This window comes from Pelophylax lessonae, assembly GCF_965119305.1.
Source record: "Pelophylax lessonae genome assembly, chromosome: 3".
Classification (NCBI taxonomy): Eukaryota; Metazoa; Chordata; class Amphibia; order Anura; family Ranidae; genus Pelophylax; species Pelophylax lessonae.
The window spans coordinates 43286971-43306160 of NC_138770.1; the positions used below are offsets into that span (position 1 = coordinate 43286971).

At 45.6% G+C, this 19190-nt stretch overlaps 2 protein-coding genes and 1 pseudogene across 3 annotated transcripts in view; 1 reads left to right on the forward strand and 2 right to left on the reverse strand.

Moving 5' to 3' along the window:
* Positions 1-8008, reverse strand: part of LOC309550049 (uncharacterized protein) — a gene marked incomplete at its 5' end in the record, with an annotated part of 35016 nt that extends 27008 nt beyond the window's left edge. Inside the window, 2 exon segments of the mRNA XM_082250516.1 lie at positions 6563-6615; positions 6753-8008. Of these exon segments, the coding sequence (XP_082106642.1) occupies positions 6563-6615; positions 6753-8008 (1309 nt within the window).
* The window catches only part of LOC309550683 (uncharacterized protein), a 3164715-nt gene that overhangs the window by 2575294 nt on the left and 570231 nt on the right, over positions 1-19190 (forward strand). The gene's annotated exons all lie outside the window — the stretch shown is intronic.
* LOC309550793 overlaps positions 1-19190 on the reverse strand; it is a 1525103-nt pseudogene that overhangs the window by 863741 nt on the left and 642172 nt on the right. The window contains exons 8-9 of the transcript XR_014226173.1: positions 10314-10541; positions 9462-9597 (exon numbers count right to left, since the gene is read on the reverse strand). The product of XR_014226173.1 is annotated as an uncharacterized misc_RNA (transcript). The remainder of the gene's footprint in view (positions 1-9461; positions 9598-10313; positions 10542-19190) is intronic.

Below are 19190 nucleotides of genomic sequence, written 5' to 3' on the forward strand. Positions count from 1 at the left end.
CTTTTGGTGGTATTTGATCACCTGTGCGATTTTTTGATCACGCGCTATAAACAAAAAAAGAGCGTCAATTTTGCAAAAATAACAATATTTTTGACATTTTTTTATATGAAATTCCCCCCAAAAAAAATGTAAAAATCAAAATTTTTTAACATTTTCGGCCAATTTGTTTTATGCTACATATGTTTGGTAAAAAAAAAATCGCAAAAAGCGTATTTTGATTGGTTTGCGCAAAAGTTATCGCGTTTACTAACAAAGGGAAAGATTTTTGTCATTTTTGTTGTTTTTTTTTTAACGCGTAATGGCGGCGATCTGCGATTTTTTTTGCGGTACTGCGACATTGCGGCGGACAGATCGGACCCTTGACTGACATTTTTGACACTTTTGGGGTTACCAGTGACATTTCTACAGTAATCAGTGCTATATATATGCACTGTTACTGTAAAAATACACTGGTAGTGAAGGGGTTAACTTTATTTGGGAGGGAGGGGCTGTGTGTATCCCTAGGGGCGTGCTTTCTACTGTGATTGGCTGTGGCTTCAGCTGTAAGGACACTGATCAACGGATCTACATAGTAGATCCATGTGATCAGTGTCTTTGCAGCGAGGAGAATGACAGGCAGCTTGTTTACACAAGCTGCCTGACATTCTCCCTCTCCCCCGCCGATCGCCGAGTGGCCGGCGGACATCGGGTCCGCTGGTCACACGCGCGGGGGGGTCTGTGACCACGCGGGAGCGGGAGCGCGCCTCCGGGGGCGAGCGCTCGCTCCCTAGACCCTCACAAGCAAGCAACGTAGCCCTACGTTAGTTTGCCTGTGAGGGGCTGACCGCCGACGTAGATAGTCGTGCGGCGGTCGGCAAGTGGTTAATGACCAGGCCTTTTGTACGCGATTCGGCACTGCGTTACTTTTACTGACAATTGCGTGGTCGTGCAAGGGTGTCCCCTAATAAAATTGATGTCCTTTTTTTCCCACAAATAGAGCTTTCTTTTGGTGGTATTTGATCACCTCTTTGAATTTTTTGTGCTATAAACAAAAAAAGAGCGACAATTCTGAGAAAAAAAAATATTTTTCACTTTCTGCTATATAACATTCCCAATAAAAAAAAATAAAAAATCTAAATTTTTCAACATTTTAGGCGAATTTGTATTCTGCTACATATTTGTGGTAAGAAAAAAAATCCCAATAAGTGTATTTTGATTGCTTTGCGCAAAAGTTATCGCATCTACAAACTAGGGGAAAGATTTGTCATTTTTATTATTTATTTTTTTTTACTAGTAATGGCAGCGATCTTCAATTTTTAGCGGGACTGCAACATTGCGGCGGACAGATCGGATCCCTAACTGAAATTTTTGGGGGTACCAGTGACATTACTACAGTAATCAGTGCTAAAAATATGCATTGTTACTGTAATAATGACACTGGCAGGGAAGGGGTTAATGCAAGCCTAGGGGGTGCTTTCTAACTGTGTGGGGGAGGGGCTTGCTGCATGAACACAGAGGCCTGTGTTCCTAACTAAGAGGAAAACAGGATCCTTGTGTTTATAACTGACAGAACAGCGATCTGCTGTGTTTACATCAGCAGAATGCCGTTCTGTCTCCATGGAGAGCGACCTTGGGTGCTTGGCCGCAATCGCGACCACCGACCACGCTGATCAACTTCTGTGGAGAATGGGTGCGCGCGGTCCCGCAAAGCGACATACAGGTATGTCTTTTTGTGGGACAGAGCCCACCTGCCGCTGTAAAACTACGGCGGCTGGTCGGCAAGCGGTTAATAAAAAAAAAAAAAAAAACAATATATATTCCATTTTGTTTGTTAAATATGAAAGATGACGTTACGCCGAGTAAATAGATACCTAACATGTGCTTTAAAATTGCGCACGCTCGTGAAATGGCGACAAACTACGGTACTTAAAAATCTCCATAGGTGGCGCTTTAAACATTTTTCCTGACAGTCTCCATGGCAGCCTACGTGTGGGTTAACCCCGCCTCCTCTCCAATGGTATAGGACCCCCCTCCCATAAATTTCAGCTGCAGGTACAGCCAGTGTTCCTTTTTTGTCCTCCTCCAAGGACCCTATTTGGATTGTTCCTGTTGAAATTTTGGTCGGCTTACCTCAGTATGAAAGACGGTGTCTATGTCCAGGGCCCAGCCATGGGCGGGTGAGTGACATTCAAATCCCCTCTGGCTGTTAACTGTGCGGTGCTTCAGATGGCCGACAGATATCCTGACAGGGTCTGAAGATTTATCTTCCTCCATGGCAGCGTATTTGTTTTATATGTGTGTCTAAAGTACTTTCTTTCTATCCCTGGTGGCCCAATGGCGGCTGGAACGCTCCTTGCGTTCCAGCCATCTCCTTCCTGCTCCCCCTCCATACAGTCCGGTGGACGCCTGCGCAGTGTGGGAGTGGAGCTCCATTCTCTGCCTGCGCAAGTCGCGATCGCGGCCCGGTCACCGCGGACGTCATCCTAGCACTAAATTTAAGCGCCTGTCAGCCCCAGTGCGAGTGGGAAGCACTGTGGGCATAGCGACATCTTCCTGGTGCCTTATCCTTCGTGAATCCAGGTATGAGGCAACGAGTGGTCTCTCCACATCAATTCATTCAAGTGGATTCTGTCACTAGGGGTCTCACCAGAAGTAGACCTGTTTGCATCTCCGTGCAACCACAAACTGGACCGGTACTTCACACGCAGCAGGTGTCACCAATCCTGCGGGACAGATGCTCTGACCGACAGGTGGGAATTCAGCAGAGCATATGCTTTTCCCCCCGTTTCCCATCATCCTCAGATTCCTTCAAAGACTCCAAGCAGAAGATGTGGAGATCGTCATGGTGGCCCCCTCATTGGCCAAACAGGCCCTGGTTCCCACTTCTCCTGCAGCTCAGTGATCGGAACCCGATTCCCCAGCCTCTCAGACCAGACCTTCTCCCACAGGGAACAACATTACACCCCTGCCCTGCTCTGCTAAGGTTAACGGTCTGGTTCTTGAGAGGGAGAGGTTGGAATCACTCGTATGCCCTCCTGGGGCAATGCCTACTTTAATGAACTCACAGTTTGCTAAAAGAGTTCTATCGGGTTGAGGTCAGGACTCTGTCTAGCCAGTCAAGTTCCTCCACCCCAAACTCGCTCATCCATGTCTTTATGGACCTTGCTTTGTGCACTGGTGCGCAGTCATGTTGGAACAGGAAGGGGCCATCCCCAAACTGTTCCCACAAAGTTGGGAGCATGAAATTGTCCAAAATGTCTTGGTATACTGACGCCTTCAGAGTTCCCTTCACTGGAACTAAGGGTCCAAGCCCAACCCCTGAAAAACAACCCCACATCATAATCCCCCCTCCACCAAATGATTTGGACCAGTGCACAAAGCAAGGTCCATAAAGACATGGATGAGCAAGTTCGGGGTGAGGGAACATGACTGGCCTGCACAGATTCTGGACCTCAACTCGATAAAACACCTTTGAGATGAATTCGAGCGGAGAATGCATGCCAGGCCTTCTCTCCAACATCAGAGCCTGACCTCACAAATATGCTTCTGGAAGAATGGTCAAACATTTCCATAGGCACACTCCTAAACCTTGTGGACAGCCTTCCAGTTGAAGCTGTTATGGCTGCAAAGGGTGGGCCAACTCAATATTGAACCCTACAGACTAAGACTGGGATGCCATTAAAGTTCATGTGCGTGTAAAGGCAGGCAGCACAATACTTTTGGTAATATAGTGTATATTCACATACAGGTCTGATAGTGCCTTAAAAAATCCCAAGGGATCACTGCACCGAACGCCAGCGTTCTCAGTCATTCCTCAGATTGCACCAGTCCACCTATCATATGAAAAATAGATAAATCTCCATAGTGTGACACTGCTTGATTAAAACAATTTATTACATTTAAAAAAAATCACTCACATTTAGTTTACACTCAAAGGCATGTTACAGCCCATTAACCACTTCTGGATCGGGCCTATTTCTGACACTTGTTGTTTACAAGTTAAAATCAGTTCTTTTTTTGCTAGAAAATTAGTTAGTACCCCCAAATATTATATATATATATATATATATATATATATATATATATATATATATAGCTCAATATTTTAGCAGAGACCCTAGAGAATAAAATGGAGATCGTTGAAATATTTTTTTATTACACCATATTTGCGCAGCGGTCTTATGATCGCAATTTTTTGGGATAAAATACACTTAAATTAAAAAAGAAGAAAACAGTAAAGTTAGCCCAAGTTTTTTCGATAATGTTACGCTGAGTAAATAGATACCCAACATGGCATGCTTCAAAATTGCGCAGGCTCGTGGAATGGCGACGAACATTGGTACTTAAAAATCCCCATAGGCGACACTTTAAAAATTTCTACAGGCTACCAGTTTAGAGTTACAGAGGAGGTCTAGCGCTAGAATTATTGCTATCACTCTAATGATCACGGCAATACCTCACATGTGTGGTTTGAACACCGTTTACATATGTGGGCGGGACTTACGTATGCGTTCACTTCTGCACGAGAGCTAACGGGGACAGGGCACTTTAATTTTTTTTCCCTATTTATTTTATCTTTACATTTTTTTTTTTTCAAAAAATATTTTTTGATCACTTTTATTCCTATTACAAGGAATGTAAAAATCCCTTATAACAGAAATAAGCAGGACAGGTCCTCTTTAATGAGAGAGCTGGGGTCAAAAAGACCTCACATCTCACATCTACACTAAAAAAGAAAAAGTAATTTTTTTTCATGATGAAAAAATGGGCGCTTTAAATCCATTGCTTGGAAGTGACGTATGACGTCGCTCCAGTCCTCCAAGGCCATAGAGTGGAGTGGGGGCCATCTTGCCCTCACTCGACTTCCTGCCTGAGGGGACAGTGAATCGGATCGTTTTTCCCTGCTATCGATGGCTCCAGTAAGTGGGGAAAACAACCGGGAAGTGGCGGGGGGCACCTCTCCCGCCGCCGATAAGGGTGATCCCACGGTGAATCCGCTGCTGGGACCACCCTTATGTTAAAGCAGACCGCCCGCCGTTTAAAAAAATACCAGGGTTATGGTGGCTATCTGCTGCCATAACCCAGGTATTTAACATCAAAGTACCCACTAACAGGCCAGATTTTAAGTATTAGCTTAGGGAGATGCAGACTAGAATACTGAAATCACTGAGCAGAAAAATATATCACCTGTGATGTATTTCAGTTATCTTGCAAACCTGGCCTGTTATTTGGTCCCGAGGCCCGGAGTTGAGAACCAATGCACTATAGCATTGTGTATAAGTCCTAGTGGCAACTGAGTAATAGTAGGCCTGCTTGCCTTATGGGAAAGGGGGCTGCTATAGTTGAGGAATACCGAAGCGATCTATAGTGTCTGAGCACCTGCATTAGGGGTAAGCGTGACATTTGTCATTTATAAAACCTTCTGGCTATCTCACAGCCGGTCACATGTAAATGAGGAAGTGCCATTATTCAGCTCTCCTCGCCTTACACTTTTTAGAGTGTGAGGCGAGGAGAGCCGATCAGCGGCTCCTCTTCATAGGGGAAACAAAGACAGGTAATCAGGTCACTGATCATCAGTGCCCTGATTACAGAAAATGTAAATAGAGTGCCAATTAGTGCCCACCATCAGTGCCCATAGTGCTGCCAGTCAGTGCCTGCTCATCTAGGCACTGATGGGCACTGACTGGCAGCACTATGGGCACTGATGGTTCTGCCCATCAGTGCCACCTCTCAGTGCCACCTATCAGTGCCCATCAGTGCGGAATATTAGTACCTCCTCATCAGTGCCAATAAGTGCTACCTCATCAGTGCCCATCAGTGCCGCCTCATCAGCGCACATCAGTGAAGGAAAAAAATTATTTATTTTCAAAATTTACTCACAGAAAATAAGAAAAACTTTTTTGTTTTCAAAATTTTCTGTCTTTTTTCTTTTTTTTTTTTTTTTTTGTAAGAAAAAAAAAACCCAGCATTGAGTAAATACCACCAAAAGAAAGCTCTATTTGTGAGAAAAAAATGATAAAAATGTCATAGGAGTACAGTGTAGCATGACCGCGCAATTGTCATTCAAAGTGTGAGAGCACTGAAAGCTGAAAATTGGCCTGGGCAGGAAGGGGGTGAAAGTGCCCAGTATTGAGGTGGTTAAGGACACTTCATCTTTGTACTAACTTTGTTCTTTGTACCAATATGTACCATTACAGCTGGGTTCTCTCTAGCCCCACCCAACAATTTGTCCAGCTGATCGACGATGTGCCAAATCCATGCACCTGGTAAACAACATGCTGTTTGGCGATCACAATCTTTGTGACAATTTGCCCCATCTTTACTTCTAATAATTGAGACCCCCAACCACCAGTATCTGAGCTTGAACTCCGGTCTCCATTCCTACTGGATTAGTTGAGCAGAGGGCAGAGTCAACCATTGTATGATGCTATGAGGGTATCGGGAAAAACATTTCCAACACTCAAGATAGAAATATGGATTCTCAACAATGTAAGACTGAATTCCATGTATAGCATTTTCACAGTCGGGGCAGGAATACGGCTTCTCCCCTGCATAAGACCTTTAATGTGTAATAAAGTCTGACTTTTTTGTATAACATTTTCTACACTCGAGGCAGTAATAAAGCTTTTTCCAAGACTGATATTTCATGTATAACAAGGTCTGACTTCTGTGAAAACCATTTCCCGCACTTGGGATAGCACAATCGCTTATCGCCCATGTGAAACCTCTGATGCATTTGAAGATGGATAACCACTTAAAAATATTTCCCTCACTAAGTCAAAGAATGTGGTTTCCCAAGTGTGTGAGATGTTTGATGCATAAGAAGGACCGATTTCCGTGAAAAACATTTCTCACATTGATTACAGGAATACGGTCTCTCTCCTGTGTGCAATCTTTGATGTCTAATAAGGTCTGATTTATGTGAAAAACATTTCCTGCATTCAGCACAGGAATGTGGCTTCTCCCCCGTGTGAATACTTTGATGTCTGTAAAGGCTATACTTCTTTGAAAAACATTTCCCGCACTCAGGGCAGGAATACTGCTTTGCCCCTGTGTGAGATTTTTGATGTATAACAAGGTCTGACTTCTGAGAAAAACTTTTTCCACACTCAGGGCAGAAACACTGCTTCTCACCAGTGTGGGATCTGTGATGTATAAGAAGGAGCGATTTCTTTGAAAAACATTTCTTGCACTCAGGGCAAGAATAGAACTTTTTCCCCTTGTGAGACCTCTGATGTTTGTAAAGATGGGACACCTGTGAAAACATTTTTCCACACTCAGAACAGGAATACGGCTTCTCCCCTGTGTGAATCCTCTGATGTCTGAAAAGTCTGGCCTTCTCTGAAAAACACTTCTCACACTCTGGGCAGGAATAGGGTTTCTCTCCCGTGTGAGATCTTTGATGTAGGACAAGTCCCGATTTCCGTGTAAAACATTTCCCACACTCAGGACAGAAATATGGCTTTTCACCCGTGTGAACCCTCTGATGTCTGTCAAGATTGAACTTTTCTGAAAAACATTTCCCACACTCAGGGCAGGAATAAGGCTTCTCCCCTGTGTGAGATCTCTGATGTAGAAATAGTTCTGACTTCCATCTAAAACATTTCCCACACTCAGGACAGCAATACGGCTCTTTCCTCTTGTGAGATCTCTGATGAGTGTAAAGATGAGACAGTTGTGAAAAACATTTTCCACACTCGGAACAGGAATTTAGCTTTTTTCCCGTATGAGATCTGCAATGTATAACGAGTTCTGATTTATGAAGAAAATATTTCCCACATTCTGAACAGAAATGAGGCTTTTCACCAGTGTAAGATCTCTGATGTACAGTAAGACTTGATTCAGAGCTAAAACTTCCCCCATATTCAGGAGAGGAACATTTCTCCTTCCCCGGAATTCCATCTCCATCTCTCATAGTACAAGGTTGTTCAGAGTCAGGGATTATATCCACATTGTGAAGTCCACCATTGAAAACTGAGTTATTTGTCTTTGCTCCTGCGCATTCTCTTGCAATGTCCTTATCTTCCATTTTACAACTTGGAGATAAAGTGAGATGATCCTTTGAGGTTTTCCCAATGGCATGTCCTGGAAAAATATAAACACATAATTAATAGATAGAAGATGATTAGTTCACTTAAAGCGGAGTTCCGGGCACAGATGTCATTTTTCAATAAGCATACCCCCGGGACAGTCAGGGCTAGCACATTCCACAATGGCTAGCCTCTGATCTGTCCCGGTTCGCACTTACCTTTTAGAAGAAATACTTACTTATAAAATTTCTTCCACAGCGTTTCCATCTCTCTTGTGGGCAGCTGAAGCCGGCGCGGTCCTCTTCTGCGTCTTCTTCCGCGTCTTCTTCTCCCAGAATGCGCCGCACCGGCCCCTCTCGTCACTTCCGGTGTGGCGCCGCATTCCTAAACAGCTTCTGGGCATGCCCAGAAGCTGTTTAGCAGGAGAATGCGGCGTCGCCCGGAAATGACGTGCGGGGCCGGTGCCGTCGCATTGATTCCTGGGAGCTATGACGTTCAGCTCCCCGGAATCATCGCGAGGCAGGAAGTGACGGGGTGAGCCGCGGCTTCCGAGGGAGGAAGTACTCTGAGGTGAGTATTTACGATCTACAATTACAAGGTGAGTTTTAAAAAAAAAAAAAAACCTAACTATCCAATTCCTTTTCAGGTTATCCAGAACTAGCGGACGGGCACAAAAAAAACATTGATTTTGTGCCCGGAACTCCACTTTAAACCAACATTCTATCTGGATTAGGTATATTTTAGTGAGCAGATGTTCTCTGTGGATGTCCCAACCAGCTGTGACTTCCCCTCTCCAGTAAAAGGTCCTTTGGTCCTCCTCGCAGATCACTTCTATGATTACACAGCCTTGACAGAAGAGCAGTATTTGTATAGGCCGGGGTGAATAGATGTATTTCAAGTTTGTTTTTAAAAGCGCTCTTGTACAGATGTGACAAATCACAGGCATTATAAGCATACCCCAAACATGTTATTTAAAGGAATTTAGCATTTTTAATGTTTCACGTTATAAAAAAAATCTCTGCTCCCCACAAAACAGAATTAAATAAAAAAATGTCTTTTGCTTTGGTACATATTCCCCAGGGCAGTGGCCAACCCCCCATTAGTTTGACAATCACTTGCCTATTAACACAGAAAATGGCCATTACTGATTTCTAAGAATACATTCCCATGGACTCCAATGGGGTTTGAATTCAACTAGTTTAACCAACCTGTCTCGAACCGAACCCAGGTCTCTCACCACTATACATAAATTATGTCTGAATAAATACATTGTTTTTGCATCACAGAGAAGGGGTTAAAGTGAGAGAAATGAAGATCTAATGTGCAGGATGGGTATCAGTACAAGGAGGTGACTATTATCAACCTATGACATCACTCATCTCCTATCCTACACTGGACCAATCAGTGTGCAGGAACAGAGCAGAGATAACAGAAGAATATATTATGGGTCACCTGTGCTGATCTCTGTAGGAGTGTCCTCCTCTTTGAATGTCCTCATCATTCCAACCTCCTCCGTATATTGCTGATCATCCCTCACATACGTCTCTTCTACTTCACCCTCAACTTTAATGATCATCAGATCTTCACCCTAAACCAACAGAATGGCAGAAAATAACATCTGTAATATAGAAGTATTTATGATGTGAGATCACATAGAAAATATTATCTGGTAGAGTCCACACAACGTCTCCACATGTCAGAGTGTTCAATCACTTTATGTTCCCGACCCTCAACTTCACCCACCTGATGATGGTGAGGAATGGTGTGACCTTCCTGTGTGGAATCCTGGGAACACAGAGGACGGGGACATCTCTCTGGTGGGTTCCCATTACTGGATCCATCTGTAGGAAACACACACACTGACTGAATACATTGTTTCTATGTGTTTATCAGATGATGGGGGGATCTAGGTGGAGCCTCCGTACTGCTCTCTCGTTTACAATAAAGTCTTCTCTTACCCGGTGATGTGAGGGGCGGCTGATTGTCCATCATGACGTCCTTGTCCTGATGATGGTGAGGGATGGTGTGATCTTCCTGTGTAGAATCCCAGGAATAGAGAGGACGGGGACATCTCTCTGGTGGGTTTCTGTTACTAAGAGACTCCATCATAATGTCCTTGTAGATATCCTCGTGACCTACGGAAAGCCCCTCCATCACACTATACTCCTCATCTTCTTCTTTATACTCTTCTTTAACAACAATATTATAATTCCCGAGGTTTCCACTCTAAATATTTAAAAAACATTCATTGTAATAAACATGCTGTGTATAAATCTTAACTACCAATAATTGTCAATCACCTACCTGATGATGGTGAGGGATGGTGTGATCTTCCTGTGTGGAATCCCGGGAACACAGAGGACGGGGACATCTCTCTGGTGGGTTTCTGTAGTTGGATGACTCCACCATGGTGTCCTGGTACAGATCTTTGTGTTCTTTTGGAAACTCCGACTCCTCCACCACCCCATCCTCATCATCCTTCTCTTTTATCTCTTCTTTAACATCAACTTTACAATTATTCAAGTTTCCACTCTGAATAGGTCATAAAAATGACATAAATTGTAACAATGCAGATAACGTACAGACCCTCACACTTAACAGGAACCTGACACACAAAATGATACAGTCACCATCCAGACACATCCCTTGTCTGTTACTGGATAATGTCCCAGAATTCCCAGCACCGCTCACCTCTCCTGTCAGCAGCTCCAGCATCTTCTTTGTGACATCTAGGATCTTCTGTTTGGTGTTTTTCTTGAGTAACAAGGTGTGAGATGGAGGAACTGTGATGGTGATATTATCTCCAGACTTCACAGGAGGAAAACTCTATTCAAGCAAAAATAGTAATCATTAATATCATATCACATTTCCAGAATCCTCCTCACCTCTCTGATTAGGTCTGTGTGTAACGTTAAAAAACCATACCCCGTGAAGAAACCATACCCCTCGTCACTTCCGGTCTGAAACAGCAGAGCAGCGCAGCAGAGCGCATGCTCAGAGCCCCGGAGACGTGATTGAACAAGAAAGAAGTTAACAAGTGCACATGCTCGGAGGGTATGATATGTTAACGGCACTAATACTTGCGGCGGTAACATTAAAACAGTTCTGCTGCAACATCAATCATCTCCTCTCCTCTCCCTGTCACTTCCCTGATCTCCCCTAATAAATATGAAAGCAGCGGCGGGTGTATCTGTGCTCCGTGATCCGCTTTTATATTTATTAATGGAGATCAGGGAAGTGACAGGGGAAGGAGCGGACATGAGCCATGATGCAGAGGAGCTGTTATAATGTAACCGCCGCAAGTTAAAGTACCGTGAGAAATCCATACCCTCCGGAAGTGACGAGGGTATGGTTTTCTCACGGGTATGGTTTTTTCACGGAACACTGTGTTTTAATAATAGAGATAACAGTGATGTCATGTGACCTCCCAGAATCCTCCTCACCTCTCTGGTCAGGTCTGTGTTTTATTAATAGAGATAACAGTGATGTCATGTGACCTCCCAGAATCCTCCTCACCTCTCCGGTCAGCAGGTAGATGATCTCCAGGGTGAGGTTTAGTATCCGCTCAGTCATGTGACTCCGGTCCTCCTCCATCCTCATTGGTGTGGTCTTGTGATCTATGCGGGTTTCTCTGTGGACGGATAGCATAGAATTATCTAGACAGTATTGGTTGTACAATATTAGGATGGGGATGTAAGAGGTTATTAGGCAGACTTTTTGCTCTCAGTTTTTCCTGCATGGTGATCACTGCTGCTCTTACATCCGTAGCCCTCCCCATATTTTTGGGGTGTTTATTTTTGTTCTCTCTCTGATCATCTCACCCAAACAATGAGCTGATCTCAGTCTATACAGCTCTGGTCTCTCTTGCTCTCCTATAGTCTGTAGGCAGTGCTCAGTGATGAAGTATTTACATTCTTCTTTAGAGGTTGCTTCGAAGGGAAACGAATAGGGTGTGGCACACTCCTGACCCCTGCACTCTGTTTATTCCGAAATTGCTGACCAAGAACAGACTAAGCCTAGGTCCAATTTAACTATACCTCTTTAGGTCCTTTCACAGGGGTGGGGTGTTGTGGGGAATGCAGGGGGTGTGAAGTGTTTTTGCAATCTCTGTTTTATTATTTTTTACATTTTGTGATTATGCAGTGTGCAATAAAAAAAAAAACCTCACACACTACACACTATGCCACCAAACTGTTGTATGACTAGATAGTTTTTATCAAGCTATAATACCTGCTATGTACCCTTACTCATTCAAAAGAGGGGCTGTCAGTATCTGGGTGGCCCCTTATTTTAAAGGGGGCTTCCAAATTTCCATAAGCCCATCACCTGCAGACCCCTACAATAAGGTGACCAGATTTTTAAAATGAAATCCGGGGACATATTTTTTTTTAATTGGCAAATGGCACAGGACTGCATAATACACAGAGCGCTGGGCACAGGACTACATAATACACAGAGCGCTGGGTACAGGACTGCATAATACACAGAGCGATGGGCACAGGACTGCATAATACACAGAGCGCTGGGCACAGGACTACATAATACACAGAGCGCTGGGCACAGGACTACATAATACACAGAGCGCTGGGCACAGGACTACATAATACACAGAGCGCTGGGCACAGGACTGCATAATACACAGAGCGCTGGATACAGGACTGTATAATACACAGAGCGCTGGGCACAGGACTGCATAATACACAGAGCGTTGGGCACAGGACTGCATAATACACAGAGCGTTGGGCACAGGACTACATAATACACAGAGCGCTGGGCACAGGACTACATAATACACAGAGCGCTGGGCACAGGACTACATAATACACAGAGCGCTGGGTACTGGACTGCATAATACACAGATCGCTGGGCACAGGTCTATATAATATACAGAGCGCTGGGCACATGACTACATAATACACAGATCGCTGGGCACAGGTCTACATAATACACAAAGTGCTGGGCACAGGACTACATAATACACAGAGCGCTGGGCACAGGACTACATAATACACAGAGCGTTGGGCACAGGACTACATAATACACAGAGCGCTGGGCACAGGACTACATAATACACAGAGCGTTGGGCACAGGACTGCATAATACACAGAGCGTTGGGCACAGGACTACATAATACACAGAGCGCTGGGCACAGGACTACATAATACACAGAGCGCTGGGTACTGGACTGCATAATACACAGATCGCTGGGCACAGGTCTATATAATATACAGAGCGCTGGGCACATGACTACATAATACACAGATCGCTGGGCACAGGTCTACATAATACACAAGAGTGCTGGGCACAGGACTACATAATACACAGAGCGTTGGGCACAGGACTACATAATACACAGAGCGCTGGGCACATGACTACATAATACACAGAGCGCTGGGCAGTGTTCCCTTTAAGGTGCGCGCGTGCGCGGACGCGCAGTGGAAATTACGTCCCGCGCAAGCACCTAGTTAGACGGCGCAGCCGCAGACGGAGCGGCCAGGGAGCAGAGCGTGCACCCCGAGAGCACGCCCATCGTGTGACAATAGCGAATGAAAATTCGCTATTGTCATACGGATCCTCCTCCTGGCCAATCAGGGAGCGGGTCCTCCCGCTTTCTGATTGGCCGAAAGGCCAACTTCATGCCATTGGCCGAGGAGGAGGCGCCGGGACTCGGGAGGATGGAGACGCGGGAAGCTGGAAGCCGGGGACTGAAGACAGAGTGCCGTGACCGTCCGTGAGGTAAGTGCACGGGGTCGCGGGGGGGCATTGCTGTGGCACTCTGCAATGTATTGGGGGCATTGCTGTGGCACTCTGCATTTTATTGGGGGCATTGCTGTGGCACTCTGCATTTTATTGGGGGCAATGCTGTGGCACTCTGCAGTTTATTGGGGGCATTGCTGTGGCACTCTGCAGTTTATTGGGGGCATTGCTGTGGCACTCTGCAGTTTATTGGGGGCATTGCTGTGGCACTCTGCAATTTATTGGGGGCATTGCTGTGGCACTCTGCAATTTATTGGGGGCATTGCTGTGGCACTCTGCAATTTATTGGGGGCATTGCTGTGGCACTCTGCAGTTTATTGGGGGCATTGCTGTGGCACTCTGCAGTTTATTGGGGGCATTGCTGTGGCACTCTGCAGTTTATTGGGGGCATTGCTGTGGCACTCTGCAGTTTATTGGGGGCATTGCTGTGGCACTCTGCAATTTATTGGGGGCATTGCTGTGGCACTCTGCAGTTTATTGGGGGCATTGCTGTGGCACTCTGCAGTTTATTGGGGGCATTGCTGTGGCACTCTGCAATTTATTGGGGGCATTGCTGTGGCACTCTGCAGTTTATTGGGGGCATTGCTGTGGCACTCTGCATTTTATTGGGGGCATTGCTGTGGCACTCTGCAGTTTATTGGGGGCAATGCTGTGGCACTCTGCAGTTTATTGGGGGCATTGCTGTGGCACTCTGCAGTTTATTGGGGGCATTGCTGTGGCACTCTGCATTTTATTGGGGGCATTGCTGTGGCACTCTGCATTTTATTGGGGGCATTGCTGTGGCACTCTGCAGTTTATTGGGGGCATTGCTGTGGCACTCTGCAGTTTATTGGGGGCATTGCTGTGGCACTCTGCATTTTATTGGGGGCATTGCTGTGGCACTCTGCATTTTATTGGGGGCATTGCTGTGGCACTCTGCATTTTATTGGGGGCAATGCTGTGGCACTCTGCATTTTATTGGGGGCATTGCTGTGGCACTCTGCAATTTATTGGGGGCATTGCTGTGGCACTCTGCAGTTTATTGGGGGCATTGCTGTGGCACTCTGCAATTTATTGGGGGCATTGCTGTGGCACTCTGCAGTTTATTGGGGGCATTGCTGTGGCACTCTGCAATTTATTGGGGGCATTGCTGTGGCACTCTGCAATTTATTGGGGGCATTGCTGTGGCACTCTGCAATTTATTGGGGGCATTGCTGTGGCACTCTGCAATTTATTGGGGGCATTGCTGTGGCACTCTGCATTTTATTGGGGGCAATGCTGTGGCACTCTGCAGTTTATTGGGGGCATTGCTGTGGCACTCTGCAGTTTATTGGGGGCATTGCTGTGGCACTCTGCAGTTTATTGGGGGCATTGCTGTGACACTCTGCAATTTATTGGGGGCATTGCTGTGACACTCTGCAATTTATTGGGGGCATTGCTGTGGCACTCTGCAGTTTATTGGGGGCATTGCTGTGGCACTCTGCAGTTTATTGGGGGCATTGCTGTGGCACTCTGCAGTTGATTGGGACAAGCTGGTCACTCTGCATTGACGTCCCCCCCCCCCCCCATTGCTCAATCTAAAGGTTTGCGCTCAGAAATTTTTTTATTTGCTCAGCACAGTAAAAAATTAGAGGGAACATTGGCGCTGGGTACAGGACTACATAATACACAGGGTGCTGGGCACAGGACTACATAATACACAGAGTGCTGGGCACAGGACTACATAATACACAGAGCGCTGGGCACAGGACTACATAATACACAGAGTTCTGGGTACAGGACGACATAATACACAGAGCACTGGGTACAGGACTACATAATACACAGAGTTCTGGGTACAGGACGACATAATACACAGAGCGCTGGGCACAGGACTACATAACAGACAAAATGATGGGCACAGGACTTCATAATACACAGAGCACTGGGCACAGGACTACATAATCCACAGAGTGCTGAGCACAGGACTACATAATCCACAGAGTGCTGAGCACAGGACTACATAATACACAAAATGATGGGCACAGGACTTCATAATACACAGAGCACTGGGAACAGGACTACATAATACACAGAGTGCTGAGCACAGGACTACATAATACACAGAGCTCTGGGCACAGGACTGAATCCGGGGACAGACTTGGTCCGGGGACAGTGTCCTTAGTCTGGGTACTGTTCCTGGAAACCGGGGACGTCTGGTCACCCTATCCTACAACATCCAGGGTTCTGAGGAAGAGGACCTTCTTCTCAACAACATAAGAACAACTGGATGTTTCTACTTACCTGTAAAACCCATTTCTTGGAGTACATCACGGGACACAAGGTACCCATATTACTCCTTACCCATAGGGTTATGCACCAGCTATAGTTGATTGGACACTGGCAAAGAAAAAAATACAAGAAGTCTTCCCATAAATAACTCCTCCCATCAAAAAAGAACCTCAGTTTTGTAGAAAGCCATACATGCCAAAATAGAGTAGAAGGATCTCTATGTCCCAGGATCCACTCCAAGAAATACATTTTACAGGTAAGTACACAAATTCAGTTTTCTTTATCATACATCATGGAACACAGAGCAGCCATACTATTCCTTACTCACAAGGATGTCCTAAAACAAAGCCCATGAAAGGAGGGGGCATAGCAACCACAGACAGGCCTAAACGAATTTATACAGTAGCCTGCATATATAGTGCAACCAAAAAAATAGTCTTCTCATAGGCTCTACATCTACCTGATAAAATCTTGTAAAGGTGTGAACTGGAGCCTTGCAGACCTAAGCTACTGAGGACTGATGTTGGAAATCGCAGAAAGCGCTTACACCTCTGATAAAATAAACTGTCACCGGGAACAGTGGAGCCCTAACTTTCAAGCCATAAGCTCCAGAAATAAGCTGGCAAATCCATTGGGAAATGGATGACTTGGTAGCCTACTGACCCTTCCTTGGTTCTTCAGGAAGGACAAAAGGCGAATTGGCAGCCTAATCCTGGCAGTCAATATCAAATACATTTTAACAGCCTGAACCACACTCAACATGTGAAAGGCCCTGTCTCCTGGTGACTGAGGTTCAGGGGAAATAAGAAGACAAAATAACATCCTGGTTAGGATGGAAGGCTGCAACCATCTTCAGCAAAAATGACAGCCGAGTCGAAGAACCACCTGGTTATAGTGGAGTAGCAGAAAAGATTACTTGCAAGAAAAATTTTGACACCTTTTGTGCTGAAGCAATGGTAACCAGGGATACAACCTTTCCGAGCCAAAAGGACTAAAGTAAGATTCTTTAATCAGTTCAAATGGTCGTTTTCGTAAAACCGACAGCGCCAAACTGAGTCCCCGTGGAGTAAAAGGTGCCCTGACCGGAGGAATCATGTGTGACACCTTGTAAAAAAGCACATATTACAGAACAAAAAGCAATTGGCCTTAGGTCTAAGACCACCAAAGCCGAATCTGTCGCTAAACTGTAAGTCAATCCTAACACTAAAATCCCTGCGTCTACAGACATCAGTGACCTAACACTAACCTATCTAACCCTGTAAAGAAAAAAAAAATCAGTATACATACCTTTTTTGAACACGAGTCGAAATTCGGCCAGGAATTTTCGTCCGACGACCGATCTGCCGATTTTCGGCTTGTTAGTATGATGCTTCCGACAACCGACTCCGACTTTTCGGCCGGAAAAAATCTGGTGTGCAGGCTATAAAATTTTTGTCCTCCGTCAAAACACATCCGATTTTCGAGCATTCAGTACAGATTTCGACAGGGAAAAATCTTATGAGCAAGACTGGGCATGCTCAGAGAAGAAAGAACACAAAGAAAGCAATCCAACACATGACATCACTTTTGAAGTAGAATTTTGTTGTGCGGGAAAATTCGTGTGCAGTCTAGGCACATTCCAACCAACAAAACACCACTCTGGACAAAAGATGGACGACTGGTGGGCGGAAATTCGTTGCGTGTGTACTAGGCTTAACTTTGAGGCTTCTGTTGTCGGATGTGTCCTCTGCACCCACCTACACAGAGAAGCTGCTGCTGACCGCTCGGGTCGGATCGGCTTTAAAAAAGGTATGTATTCAACAGGACTAGATAGATTAGTCTTAGGTTGTGGATGTCTGTTGATGCAGGGATTTTAGTCTTAGGGTTGACTTCTACTTTAATCACACTCAAGGCCAGCTTCAAATTAACTTGAGACTGGAAGAAAAGCCAAAATCTAGCCTACAAGCTATTTGTGAGGATAAAACCTCCTAGCCTCACACCAGGCCACATAAAATATCCAGGACCAAATGGTAAATCATCCTAGAAGTAGTCTTCTTGGCTCTTAATAGCTTGGGAATTACTGCATCAACTACCGTACCTCTGTCTCAGTGGTAGAACTACCAAGGTCAGACTTGCGATCAGCCCTGGCCTTCTGTCATCGTAAGGGGGCCCCAAGACGGCAGGAAAGACTTCTGGTCTGGCGCCCGATGTAGCGGCCGCAAGGAAGGTGAGCTCTAGTACAGCTGGTACCCACTTCCAACACTTGGTTCCAGTGACTTGCTCGCAGCTTGTGCGGGGGGTTTCGGATCCCACACGCTGTGATTACTCTGTATGGCAGCTGCCCCCCCTCAAAAATCCTTTCCCTTCCCAAAGTACCCCCTAGCACATACAGCATCCTCGTATCCCCCCAAAACACTGCAAGTATTCTTTGACAACTTGCCTCCCTTCCCCCCTTCTTCAAAGAGATGCTGGCTGCTATTGAGGGGACAATTGTGGGGTCTGTGATCCAGGGCACCTAGCAAGAGATTGGGGCAATCGCCTCAGGTGCCCACGTTAGTGTCACCTTGTCAGGTAAGTTAGTGGAGTTGAGTGCCGAAATTTTTTTCAGCACTGGGCTCCAGGACCCAGGGTCGGTTCACACCATGAATCACAAAGGAACGCGCTGTGCGTTCTTGTGCGATTCACATGTGTAACGGATCAACCGGCACCCCGACTGGGTACCTCCATTGACAGATGCTCCTAGTGCTTCCCGAGGGCTCCAAGCACTCCACCAGACACCATAACCACCTCAGACCCCACTAACCACCGCAGCTTTGTTGGGGTCTCGCCGTCTCCTACCCACCCTGGACCTACGACAAGGCTCCAGGTTCCAGTGGGTGAACCTCTCTTTCCCCAGAGAGTGAAGCAGGTACAAGCTCTTACAAGTCGAGACTTCATGAAGGGGTAAAAACAGACTGTTTATTCAAACACATGCACAAAGAGATATACACTGTGGGACAATCCCCCCTCCCCCTTAGCAGCCAATCTACATACACATATACATCCCATAAAAAGTTTATCTTAAGGCAGACAGGAACAATATAACAAAGGAATACAGGCACTTACCAATAACAAACCCCACCCCATCTCACTATCTAGCAATCTGAAAAGTCAAACCATTCATCTTCTTACATTTCCTAAGAGATATTGCTGACA